At 41.3% G+C, this 13,670-nt stretch overlaps 1 protein-coding gene across 6 annotated transcripts in view; it reads right to left on the reverse strand.

Moving 5' to 3' along the window:
- Positions 1-13,670, reverse strand: part of OSBPL8 (oxysterol binding protein like 8) — a 157,819-nt gene that overhangs the window by 89,128 nt on the left and 55,021 nt on the right. For 4 of the 6 annotated variants that reach the window (XM_014595855.3, XM_059726106.1, XM_014595856.3 and 1 more), the window contains 2 exons: positions 8,728-8,764; positions 282-419 (listed from right to left, as the gene is read on the reverse strand). In XM_014595855.3, the coding sequence (XP_014451341.1) occupies positions 282-419; positions 8,728-8,764 (175 nt within the window). Of the gene's footprint in view, positions 1-281; positions 420-8,727; positions 8,765-13,670 lie in introns of those variants that run through there. The other 2 variants (XM_014595859.3, XM_059726108.1) reach the window with 2 other exon arrangements.

The raw sequence follows: 13,670 nt of genomic DNA on the forward strand, positions 1-13,670 counted from the left end.
AACAGTATGAGGATGTACATGTAATGTTTTTGGCTAGCAGAAGGCAACACATTAAATTGATCCATTAAAAAAAAAACCGAAAAACTAGTTTTTCCAGCATGATTGTCTAAAGTGTTTTAAGACAATGTTCTTAACAGATTTCTTTAGCAGGTTTCCTTTTTCTGAATTCTCCATTTTAGAAACCAGTATATAGTCAAGATTTAATGTTTGATTAATGTGTTGGAAATAGGTCTTGAACATTTTGAACCCATTAATAACAGAAACAGATACCCATCTCTTACCATGGCTGTGGACGGCTCCTGGACTGAGCGATGGCTGGAGTAGCTCTTTGGTTGGAGTGAGATAGGCTTCCTTCCCTTGGCGTTGGCTCATCTTTCCTGGAGTCAGAATATGTGATTCATCGCTGTTTGTTACAACAGCTGAAATATAAAAATTACATCACCTCAACTATGTGATAAAAAGTAGATAGAACAAAAAGACCCCCCCAAAACCACCAACAATGAAATTTCTAACCATTATGAATATACCAGTCAGATTCAGCCTATGAAACCTTAGTTCTCTAACCTACAGATGTTTTCACTTCCTTAACATACAGAGTTAAATGTCCAGGGAAGGAGGATGACAGCTAGTGTCAAAATGTCTCAGCTTCCCATACGCAAACTGCTGTGGCATGGTGCAGACTGCCTGGGAGTGCCAGAATAGTAGTCCCCTCTTAAAAATCAGTCAGGGCTGGTGCACTGCTTACTTTAGTCCTAGTTATGCCACACTGTAAGACTGGCTAGGGAAAGCAATAACAGAAGAGGAATAGTGGGGTCAGGGAGGCTATATGAATCCTCTGTATCTATCCCTTGTGAAACCCTGGTGTTAGAGAGGGTTGTGTAGCTTTTAAAAATCCAGTTTCCTTTCCTGCTTCTGTGGCAATCCATGGCCTAGCTGATCATACGAGTATCTTATGCATCCAGGCCCTGCATGAAGTTCACCAGCCCAAGATACATTCCACAGCTGTAAATCCAAAGCAAAAAAAAGGGATGCATTTCACTTTGAGAAGCTTAGATTTCTATCAAAGGGTGGAAAGAAGAACAGGCAAGGGACAGATAAAAGTAGTAATACACAGAAGTAAAATAAATGTTTCTCCTGTGAAAGCTACCAAAAGGTCAACAGCTTGAGAAAAAAATGTGCTCTCTCTCTCGCTCTCTCCCCCACCCTCTTATAAAACATACTAGGTTATTATATTTGTCCGAATTCAAGATGACTTTGATTTTAAGATAATCCCCTAGTAATTACATTCTATACATGGAATATTATAATTACGAAAAATAATGTACAACAATCCAATTACTAAGGGTCATCTTAAATTCAACCCTCCCATGCACGCGCACGCACACACCCCCCCTCCTGCCACCTGTCACCCCTGGTACCTTTGCTCCCCATGCCCCTTGCTACTTACCCGCCCTGTGCTTGTGCCTCCCTCCTTTCTGCCTGCCCCTCCCTCTCTGCCACCTGCCCACTTGCTGCCTTACCTTAGTGGACTCTCCCCCTACTGCATCCTTCACCCCCCCCCCACCCCCTCCACTCCCACACTGCTTGCCAGAGAAGCTTGCCTTTATACTCTGCCAAGCTTAGGAGCTCAGTATACTAGACAACACTCCACAGAGCAGATGCCTGATGCCTTACTTCATAACAATGTAAGTGCCATACTAGGCAAGACCAATGATCCATCTAGCCCAGTCCAGTCTAACAGTAGCAGGAGTGAATGCTTTAGAGGAAGAGCATACAAACAGGATATTGCTCAAGTAATGTATCTTCTATTCAGTACCCTCCTTGGCATCTACCACAATTGATCTTGATAAGCCAGAGGATACATACCTGTTCTTTTTGATAGATATTAGTGGATTTCTCATCCATGAATTTGAACCTGGGTATACCAATTCTTTTATGAACATGGGTATACTCTGCTTCTAAAACCTCCTGTGATAATGAGATCCACAAGTTAACCATGTGCTGCATAAAGTGCTCATCTCCCCCTTTTGTTACTATAATACCACTACAGTGAAGTGCAGAAAGTAGTGTGTGAGCAGCATCAGGAAGTAAAGTAGCAGTCCCCATTTCACTATTCCTTGTATTGCTGTAACAGAGGAGCAGAAGTCTAAGGCTCTCTTCTGTGTGCACTACCCCAGTGGTTCTCAAACATTTTAGACTCGGGGCAACCCTCCTGCCCTTATAATATTTCTGAATTGAGGCATCCCATTTCAAAACTTAAATTTTATTTGCTTGATACAAAAAAAAATGATAGAGCAATTGTTCTGTTGCAAAGAACTCAAAAGACCATAATGGATCAACATTTTTGACAGTATGGATTCCTATCTGAAATTTCTGGGCTTACCTCCTGAATCATGTAGGTGTTTGCACACCCAATCTTGTGCACAACCCTTAAAAGGATCTCATGGCACCCTAGCTGAGAAACACTGCAGTAAAACTTAGTGTGAGCTAATACTCAAGCAACTTGGGTAGGAGGTAGACCCCCAGTTGCTCACCCTGACTAGAGAAGGGGGAAAAAAAGTGGAGTTCAATTCAAGTACTTTTCTCTAGATTCAAACACATCATGCCTGGGATACTAGCACTCTATAGCACCGAGTCAGCATGCATACAAAAATGCAAGAATGAGGAGATTCAGAAAAAGGAATGTTCTACTTCAACGCCTCTGGGGTTACGAATAGGGACCACTGGAATTCATACCGGAAGTCCACTTCAATCATTCCCATAATCTTGTGGTTCCTTTAAATCTGAGTTTCTCCCGTGTACCCCCATGCCGCGGATTGGCAGAGAGGCCCTGCCACTTGCCCCCAATTCGCAGGGAGGCAAAACCCACGGTTTTAAATATGCCATGGCTGTCGTCTCCTGCTGCTGATAGGTGGAGGGGCCCCTCTGGCCCTGCTGCTGACTGCATGGGGGTCAAAAACTGGCATATTTTAAAACTGAAGTTTTCACCCCGCAGCCATCAGAAGCAAGTGATGAGGGCAATGGGGCTCATCTGCCAAATCAGCGGGGGGGGGGGGGGGGGGGGGGGGGAATGGGTGCAAGGGTGCTCCAAAATTAAAGGAGCTGCCGCACAGCCCACTTCCATCACGACTAAGTAGTCCCCAGTTATAAAAAGTTGTAAGAAAGCCTGTTCCAGTACTTGACCATCCTAGCTAAAGAAGTCGTGGAATCTCCATCCCTGGAAGAACTTTCAAGGTCGAGTTATACAGACAGTTGACTAGGATGGTTTAGTCAGGGATGACCTGAACAAGGGGCTGGATTAGATAACATCATGAAGTCCCTTAGTCCTACTTTCCTATGATTTTAAGTAAGTGTTTAAAATATAGCTTTGTGTCCTTTTAAAAGAGTTTGAACAGCAACAATTCTAAGCCAAATTGAAAAAAGCAGTTAAATCACTTAAGAAGTTTACTCCCTCCTAATGCCTTCTCGTTTTTTACTTCTCTCTGTTTACATACCAAGGCAGTGCAACTAGTTTTGTGTTTCTTCTGCTGCATGTAGGCAGAACCTGAAAACATGAAAAGTCTCTATATATGGTACTACAATGCCCTCTGCTGGTTACTGTTTGCTAGTGGATCTACTGGTAAGTAATGATCATTTCCCAAATCTTCTAATTATGACATGGCAGCACCCCCATCCCCTAGATTGCATGCAGTGTCCATATTGTAATCTATGTAGCTTTCATTAAAAGACAAAACCTTGTACTGTAAATAGTATCAACTGGTTATTTATATCAAAAGTAAAACATTAAAAACCCATATTATACACATTTATCTGAGGAATTAGCCTGAGAAAATTTATTGCTGGATGCTAACAATATAATAATTTCTAATGGTTCCTAATATTTTTAGCTTATATAGTACTTGGCATGCTTCAGTGTGAAAGTTTCAGGGCTCAGGAAATGTAGTGTATTCTTGATTAGTAATTTAGAAGGCAAGTGAATTAAGCACATGGGATTAAGAGAGACCACCACAGTTTGATGCTTTCTTGGCAAAAAGCTGTCATTTGCCACCATGTACCCTGTTAAATGTTTGTAATTCATTGTAATCTTTTTAAAGATTTTTTTTTGCAAAAATCTTATTGGTCTAATAAAAGATATCACCTCTGTCCACAAGCCCTGACTGCAATTCATTATGGTCTCAGCCTTCTGTCCTGCAGCAAAGCTCACCTAGTCAAGGCAATGGAAGCGCAATAAATTACACCTATAAAATATCTTTCTGCTGGCAACTGCTAGGACTCTCCTTCTGAGCTCTTTAGCAGTTTAAAACATTAGCGTTTTAAGTTTTAAAATGTTAGTTTAAGTACCTCAAGGTGAGGATTTTGCCTCATAAATGGACTTGAACAAATGAAGCTTTTACTTCAATCTCTTCTGATTAATTTTTTTAACTTAATCTGTAAAACTGAGATGATCAAGGGAAAGAAAAGAATTTAAAGTTGGGATCATTCCAATTAACATGGTAAACAGCTCTGCAAGTCTGTGAAAACAAAGGGAAGATTTCAGTTCGCAAACTTTGGTAGAAAACGGAGAATACCCCATCTCAAGAGTTGTCCCACTCATTTGAGGTTCCCTTTCATCTACTTAAGTTTCTTGCTCTTCAATAAAAGTAACTATACCAACAGCTTAATTCTCAGAAGTGTTGCATACCCAGAACTCCAGGTGCTTCAACACCTCTGTAAAATGAAGCCTTAAGCTTTTTCTGAGACAGGACGCAGCAGCTTTCAAATCCGAAGTAGTACAACGCTCTTTAGGAACTGAGCAATGAGAACCCTGAAACATTATTTTATGAGCTCTATACATAACTCCAATCAGCCACTTGCCTGACAAAGAATCACAGTACTTATGCAGTCCACCTACAAGCAGCTACAGGGCTTTCACTCCATGTTATTGACTTGTTTGACTTTGCCTTAGTAGAATAATAAAAGTGCCCAAGTGAAAAAATTGCAGTCCTAAGAAAAAAAATCCCTGCTAAAACTTGTGTTGGCCTCAAAAGCACTTAACTTTACAGGAGCATCAGTTTTGACATTTAAAAAACAACCAAAGAAAACAAACTTCTCTCAAACCCTTAGAATTTGGACAGCACTCAAACCACCCTGAGGGAGTAATGCAGCCAGATACCTAGCTTTTGATGAAGTCCTGTCAAGATCCACTAACTAAATATTCCTGTACCTATGTCACCCTCAGGGATGGATCTGAAAACATTCAAGAGGAGACCCTCCCCCCCCCCCCCCCCCAATACAGCAATCACATGATTTTAAAAACACAGCCAAAGGTGGTGGTTTCTCACTTCCTATGGAAGCATTTTAAGCATTAGATTATTAGCAAACAGGTTATTATCTGAACTCCTCCTTCGGCAACCATGTGATGCAAGAAAGGCCTCCCAGGGCTCACCTTCAGAAGTTGAGGCTGAAGGAGCCTATAACCTTGAGAAATGTGGATTAAGACACAGCCACATCCTCAAGGTCTCACAGTGGCAAGCTTACGCAGCTTCTCACCTCAGTAAGATGGTTTTTGTTGAGTCTATACTCAAGAATCAAACTCTCTTTGCGCATTGTATATGGAGACTTGGTACCTAACTAAAAGAGCGTGGCACCAAAAGCCACATGCAACAATACTGAACCTTATAGACACTGAATATTTTATGGATCGGGGCTAATATGGTCTTCAATTCAAATCCACATTGTGAACAAGTTTGAGTACTAGAAGGACCATCAAGAATCAGCTAACAATTCTATGTAAAATGCACTTTTCCACATACTATTACCTCACTCACATTTACCATTAGCCTGTATTCCAACAGGTGATATGTAATATGTTGCTAAAATCATATTTACAAGAGATTTTTCAATAAAAAAAAAGAAAAATCTATAAAGAATGTTTGAAAGTCAAAAAGTTTCCTTCTTGTGTGTTCCCCTAATAAAAGTGTCCTAAGCACTGTGGCATGCCATGCCTTGGACATCCAGCATCAGAACAAATTTTGACATTCTATTCCAGCATTGCCAGGTACAGATTCAAAAACAGAAGACAACCATAATCGGCTCCATTTCACCCACTTGACACTGGCTGGCAACTGGACATAAGGCCTTTGACTACTACCCTCTGAGCCCAATGATCCAGGGAGTTTTCAATCCACCTTGCATTAAATTTATCCAACTCGTACTTTAGCCTGCTCGCGAGAATATCGCGGTGTTGAACAGTTACAAATGTCCAACTCGGGATCCTTAAAATTCTAGTTTATTAGGCAGATTGAAACACTGTAATCATAAACCTTGGGGCTGGTCCACACACACACACACACACACACACACACACACACAGTAGCAGGCTACAGAGTCAGGTATACCTATCCTACAAGCGCTGGAGTCTGTCGTTGAGGCTTCTTTCAGTGTGGTGTTATCTTCCAGAAGGGGGTCGCCGGCTGGTCCTTCTGGCTGGACAGGTCTGGTCGAGTTGGAGATCAAGAGGGTGCCACTGAGGGTCACTTTTCACTGCCTTTTATCTGTCCCTGGCAGACTTTGGTAACTCCCCAGTTTTCTGGTTTGCCCAATCCAGGGGTCATTGACCCTCATGGGACTCCCCCCCCCCTCGGTGGCTACTGGACAGCATCTGTCAGCCCCAGGGGTCGTCTGCATGTACATGCAGGTTTGGGAGTCCGTTGATGAATTTAGAATAGGGCTCTGGGAGTGATCGATCTGGAGATATTCAGCCCAAAAGTTGCTCTCTGGTGTTGATTAAGTTAGGCCAGGGCTTCTAGCCCTTGGTCAGTGAGGTTTAGAGACTTCCCGGTTGTTACATTGTCTTCTATTGAGTTCACCTTCCAGGTGATAATTGCTGCCTGCTTCCATGTTACACATTCAATCACTGATTCACTCACTCTTTCAGAGGCCAGCCTGATACAGGGAAGGGCAGTTTGATTCCTGCCCTTGTTAACAATGTTACAATGTATAACTTACTAAAACACATTTAGTTGCAAGTTGAAAGGTGAGGAGTATAAAATATAAGCTACAAATGCCATGGCACACAAATAGATAAAAATACCAAACTACAAGGGGAGATACAAAATGCACACATACAAATTTTAAAATACAATTCCTTATCTTAAAGTGAAAGAGAGAGGAAGGAAGAACAGGTAGAAAAAGAGAAACATATCCAAAGAGGGGAGAGCAAATGCAGGCAAGAGGAAAAGGGGGCTTTCTGCTACATTAGAGGAAAAGGGGGCTTTCTGCTACAGCGGGAGATCAAAGCCTTGCTAAAAATCAAGGTATATCACATCTACTGGTCTCCACAGACCCAAAGCCAGTCATCTCATCATAGAAAGCAATCGGGTTGGTCAGGCATGACTTGCCCCAGTGAATCCACGCTGACTGATCCTAGTCATCTTCTCTTCCTACAAGTGCTTAGAAATGGATTGCTTGAAGACCTGCTCCATGATTTTTTCCAGGGACTGAGGTAAGGCTGACCAGTTCTCTGGATCCTCCTTCAAGATGAGCACTGTATTTCCCCTTTTCAAATCACTCAGGAGCTCTCCTAATTGCCACAAGTTTTCAAAGATGTTGGCCAGTGGCTCCACAAATCACATTGGCCAACTCCCTCAACACCCTCTGGTACCATGGACTAGTACAGATCCAGCTTTTTTAAGTAGTCCCTAACCTGTTCTTTTGACACTGTTGGCCGCTGACCTCCTCCCCAAACTGTGCTGCCTGGTGCAGTAGTCTGGGAGCTGACCTTGTCCGTGAAGACAGAGATGAAAAAGGCATTGAGTATTTCAGCCTTTTCCACATCGTCTGTCACCAGGCTGCCTCCCCCATTTAGCAAGGAAACCACACTTTCCCTGATCTTCCTCTTGTTGTTGACACATTTGTAGAAAACACTTCCTAATACCCTTCAGGTCCCCTGCTAGCTGCAAATCCAATTGTATTTTGTTCTTCCCCATGTCATCCTTACATGCCCAAGCAATGCTCTTACATTTCTCCCTAGTCATTTATCCAAGTTCCCAATTCTTATAAGCTTCTTTTTTGTGATTTAGTTTACTGAAGAGTTCCCTGCTAAGCCACACTGGTCTTCTACCATACTGTACTTATTAGTTAGCCTTCCTGCGCATTGGGATGGTTCCTTCCTGTGTCCTCAATAAGGTTTCTTTAGAGTACCACCAGCTCTCTTGGACTCCTCTCCCTCTTGGACTGGCCTCCTAGGGCAGGGGTTTTCAGCCTTTTTTAACAAGTGTATGCCCAGCAGCCCCCTTTTTAGTAAGGGTCCCCCGGGGGGGGGGGTAGCAGCAGCAGAGCAGCATCAGTGCAATCCTGCTCTTGCCCTACCCCAGCCCTCTATCCCCCACCCCCACCAAGACCTTTCAGAATACTCCCAGGGGTACACATACCCCCAGTTGACATCCCCTGTCCTAGGGGATCATGGCCATCAGTTCCCTGAGCAAGTTAGTCTGTTTTTCCGAAGTCCAGGGTCCTTACTCTGCTGCTCTCCCTTATTTCTTTTTCTCAGGATCCTATCTGTTCTTTTCTTCCCCACCCCACTCCCCCTTATAAAAAACTATGCTTCACGAAAACAAGAACCAAGACCAGACAGCAACATCCATGTACTGAAGAAAATCCTTGCATTAAAAGTCTGTGACTCATGTGCTCCCACAGAGATGTCTTTTCATATATTTAAGTATACTGTAGGAAAGTACTCTCACTTACTTGATGGTCCATGGGAGTCTCTGATTTCACCAGGATGCTGTTTGTGCAGTGCAATTGGAGAACGAGGAACAGCAAACAAAAAAGTCCAGGCCAGGAAGAAGCAAAATATGCAAAGGTGGCAGCAGAGGGAAAGAAGAAGGACAATGAAAACAGAGTTAGTTATAACTAAAACAACATGCATATCAATACTGAAGGCAAGCCCTTAAAAGATTAGCAGTTTAAAAATCAAACAGCTGAAGCAACATAATTGACAAGTACGCTTAGGAAAGGCTATTAATAGCTTGTGTATGGTTAGTGAGCATATGCCCTCTTTCAGAGTAGGACTTGTAAAACAATTTTAAAATGTTCACATAAAACAGCAGAGACATGTCCATTTGTATTTTGTTTCTCTTTACAGGGACACTTTCCTAAAAAGGACAGAAATCCCACTGAAGAATGAATTGGAGATATTTTTTTCTACTAGCAAAATAAGCTGTTCACTTTATAAAACAGAAGTTACATAAACACCAACTCCTATATGTGAATACCCACTAGGATGATGCAGCTAGGCATTATTATTCTGTGCAACGCGAATTTAGAATTTACTTTCAGTGCAAGTACAGTTATTTGTTCACAACACAAAGTATTCTTTGCTTTCTATAGCTTTAACATTTATAAACCAGGTAAGAGGCATTTTTTTTCCCAGTAACTTTCCAAAATGTGTGTCTATACCTATTCGTTGCATAATATCTGTATCTTTTTTAGTACAGAAATTTCTTCCTCAGTTTATTTTCCATTGAAGTGTATATAACTTCATGCACTGTGGGAGGATGGAGCAGAGTTACCAAGTAATAGCATGCCCCACCTCTGAGTACAAAGTAAAGATATAAAACCCATTTCAACACAAAGCCTCGATAAGGATCAGAGGCCCTGTTATGCTAAAAGTTGTATAGATATAAGAGATGGTCTTCCTCTGCCCCAAAAGACTTAGAACTGGACACACACATACACATGCACAAATCGTGTGATAAAAAAAAAGGAGAGAAGCATAGGTGACCACGATAAGCATGCATCTTTCCTCTTAAGATGTCACTCCAAAATGCCTCTCTGCCGTGTCAATTTCTTCCTTTCAATTTTAAAGTGTTACCTAGTCCAGCATGGATTATAATTTAGACAGAACACTGTATACAAGTAAATATTCTGGTATTATGTTCAGGCCCAAAATTTTAAACAAAAACCCTACAAAATGCAAACACTACTCTACTTTAAAAAAAAATCTCAGTATGCATGCGAGTTAAGAGAACTGAAGTGAGGATGTACCCAGGCCTGCGAAGGGGTATCAGAAGTCTCCTGCCTTCAGAGAATCAATCCATACTGCTAAATGGATAGCTCAGAGATGCATAAAATTAGTTCTTCAGTCTAAAAATATTGTTACTTTTGTTGCAGGTAACCTTTATGATGCATCACAAAAAAGGGAAAATAGTTCTTTGAACCCCTCAATTTAATTAGCTGCATTTGGCAGTTTTTGAAAAGACTACTTCCCCAGTTGCTAGCTATTTAGTCAGGCAGTCAAATTTTACCCCGGTGTGCTTCGGTCTTGCATAGAGTAGCAGGTGACAGAAAATGTTTTTATGAAAAGGAACTTTGATTGCAAAAATCCCACAAATTAAAGGGAGCCAGCTGACTAGTATAGTTAAATTCTTTTAGATGCATAATACAGCAAGACTAGGACAAAGTACACCTTTAAGTGGGATTGCATTATCTTATACTGTTTTTATATCTAAGAGGAACACCACAGCCAAGAGAAACAGTAACATGCACAAGTACATCAAAAGGTGTAAGAATCAGTCCAGCAGGATCAATGACACTGAACACCAAGCTCTCTTGGTCGTTCCGATATCTGCCAGCTCACACACTCAAGGCTTTTGAAGAAAAAGGCAAGAAGCAGGAAATAAAGCATTAATGAGCAAACAAAATTTAAAAATATTTTGGTCCCCTGTAAGTTACCTAATCCTTATATGGTCTGTACTTACATACTGGTAACAAATACTGAAAGAGCAAGCAACAGGCCCTACACCAACTGCCTCTGAAGTACAGCCCTGAGCAAGTAACGACATGAGAACTACTGATACCATGGAACAGAGCTAGTCACCCAAGATGTCTCCAAGGCCTTTAAATGTAAATATTTCAGCACTGCATGGCTAATTCTACAGATTGGTACGAAGTGCTGCTATGCTACAGCCTGTAACACAAGCTTGCCTAACTCTGTTTGTGATCTTCACCAATAAACAGTCTGCTCATACTGACAGACTGCATTTTGGCTGACCCAGCATAAGCCTGAAATTATAAGCATTAGACACCATATTTTTTTTTTGTTTGTTTGTTTTGGGGGGGGGGGGAAGGAAATCAAAGTATATTTTTAGGCTCGTATCTTCACAGAAGTAATCCAGTTCAGTATCTTTTAAATGACAAGAGCCCCAGATATTTCCCAGATTCCTACTTTACTATCTGCATCATCTGCAGTTTGCACCACTGCAGGTCAAACACTGCATAACTAGCTAATTTCAACCCCCCAAGAGAGACAAATATACTTACCTTAAAAAGGATAAAGTTCTCTCTGAAGACTGCACCAGGAATTCTATATTAAGAGTCACATTTTTAAAATCAGCACAACTGAAAACTAAGCCTGCACTTCTCAGACTGTCACTGATCATCAGTAATGAATTTTCTAATATTAAAACCAGATCCTCAAGCACAGGTGCAGTCCCATTGCTTACAGGAAATTCACACAAGTTGCACCGATTGGTACTTAGTAACCACCGATACACACGATGAAATGAGACCTAGCTCCTCCCCACATGCCTTTTTAATCTAGGCAAGAAAAAACCTGAGTAAAGAGCAGTAAAATACAACTGTCACAAAAGGCAGCAGTCATACCTGATGACAAGTAACAGACCTGTCCTCATTAAAATGTTATTTATACCTAGTCATTTCTCAGATGTAAGCATTTTTAAAAGGCTAGCAAACCAAAAAGCTAGATCCAATATCTTGCTTATGAAACATCTCTTTAAGTACAGATGATACTTTTAATAATGCTTATGACATGCACAAGTGCTCTATAATTTTTTTTTTTTTTTTAAAAAGACATCCTTAAATTATGATCACAGATTAAAGTGTATGTATAGTACATACAGGCTACTAAAGGAAAAAAGGTTATTACCCTGCTGAGCCCTACTTTCATGGTGTTTTGCTGCACTATATTAAGTAAACTTTTAATACAGGACAAAGTAACTGCCTATGGATTACTTTAACCTCTGATGTCAGTTAATACCCAGGGTAACTGACCTGGAATTCAAGTGTAAACAGGAAAGAAAAATGGATTCAAGGTTTTAAGTATTTGTTTTAACAATGCATTTTTATGACTGCTTTTAAACACCTGTCTACAGACATTTGTACCAGTTAAACTAACTGTCTGCACAGAATAATGAGGTAGTCAGCTGTGAGACCAACTGACTCTAAGCATCTCCAAATCAATTAGCCTATTAGGTGGACCTCTACCTTGACTTCTGCAGCTTAAGTTCACATTTAAATACTAGGACTGCTTGAAACTTTTCAATCTACCTTTATTCAGTTGAGTACCAAGTGCTCCATCTAGGGAAACAGTCTGCTCTAGAATATTTGGCCAAGGCTCCTTCCTCTTCAAAGAAATATTGACATTCTGTTGGGGGAGGGATGTAAGAGTAACAATTATTTTCCTAACAACCCTCAGCTTTTTCCGATTTGAGTGTCAACATTGTAACTTGTACTGATTTTAAAATATGTGTGTCTAGTTAAATGAATGCATGCAAATGCATGGGTATCTGATGACATTTTGAAAAACAAACCATATTTACGCTAAGATGACCCTGAATATAAGACATCCCCTCCCCCACTCCATAATTAGGTTCTATACATGGAAAAATGTATAAACTAGTTGTAATTTTCCATGTATAGGACCTAATTATTGTAGGGTCATTCATTCTCTACCCCCAGTGTGAGTCAAATAGCTTGCCCTCTGGATATGCCTACCCCTCTGAGCAGTGCTGCTACAGGGCTGGGTTGTGGACTCAGTGCCCCAGGCTGCAGTGTGCATAGAGCCTGCCAGCATGCAGCAAGGGTAAGGAGGAAGGCAGAGGGGAAGAAAGGGGGCAGGTGGGGGAACAGAGACTGCATGCCAGGGGAGATGGTGCAGTAGTGAAGTGGAAGAGGCAGGGTGCAGCTGTGGCTCTAACCCTGAACCCAGGTAGGGGCTGGGGCTGAAGCCCAAGCCCCTAGCAGCCACCTGCCCCATCCCCCACCCTTGTACTCAATTCTAAGATGAAGGGCTCCCTCCCATATTAAAGCGGGGGTGAGGAGGGGGAGCGTCTCATCTTGGAATGGAATAAATATGGTAGTTGAGATAAAAGTTATTCCCTATCAAAAAGACTCTTCCAATCATACTGTCAAAAAAATAAATAAATAAAAATAAAATTATGCAACCACAAGAAAAAATTTTCAAATTGTATAGAGAGGGTCCACAATTTGAAAGCAGTGATCTTTTCAAAAGCTGACATGCTTAAAGACTGCATTTTCTATTTTGTTTCTCTACAGCTTCTTTAAAAGAATACTGTAGGAGTTCAAACTCTGATGGAGCCAGATGGTATATCTCTGATGAACACTTCCTGCGGAGAACTTCAAGTAGATTTCTGCCAGACTAACCAAAAGTTTACACCTCAAATGGAGGAAAAAGAAAAGTGGCTGCACTCAAATAGGAACATGAATCTATGTTTATATGCTACCCTCTTGGAGGTCCAGCACCTTCAGGACTGCTCAATTACCAGCTAAGCCATGAAGCTTTAACCTGCAGAGCAGCAGATGCCCTCTTACCTGTAAGTGAAAACTGTGCTTCAGTCAAACAAGACAAGAGAAGGAGGAGGAAATATTAG

Source organism: Alligator mississippiensis, chromosome 4 (assembly GCF_030867095.1).
Source record: "Alligator mississippiensis isolate rAllMis1 chromosome 4, rAllMis1, whole genome shotgun sequence".
Classification (NCBI taxonomy): Eukaryota; Metazoa; Chordata; order Crocodylia; family Alligatoridae; genus Alligator; species Alligator mississippiensis.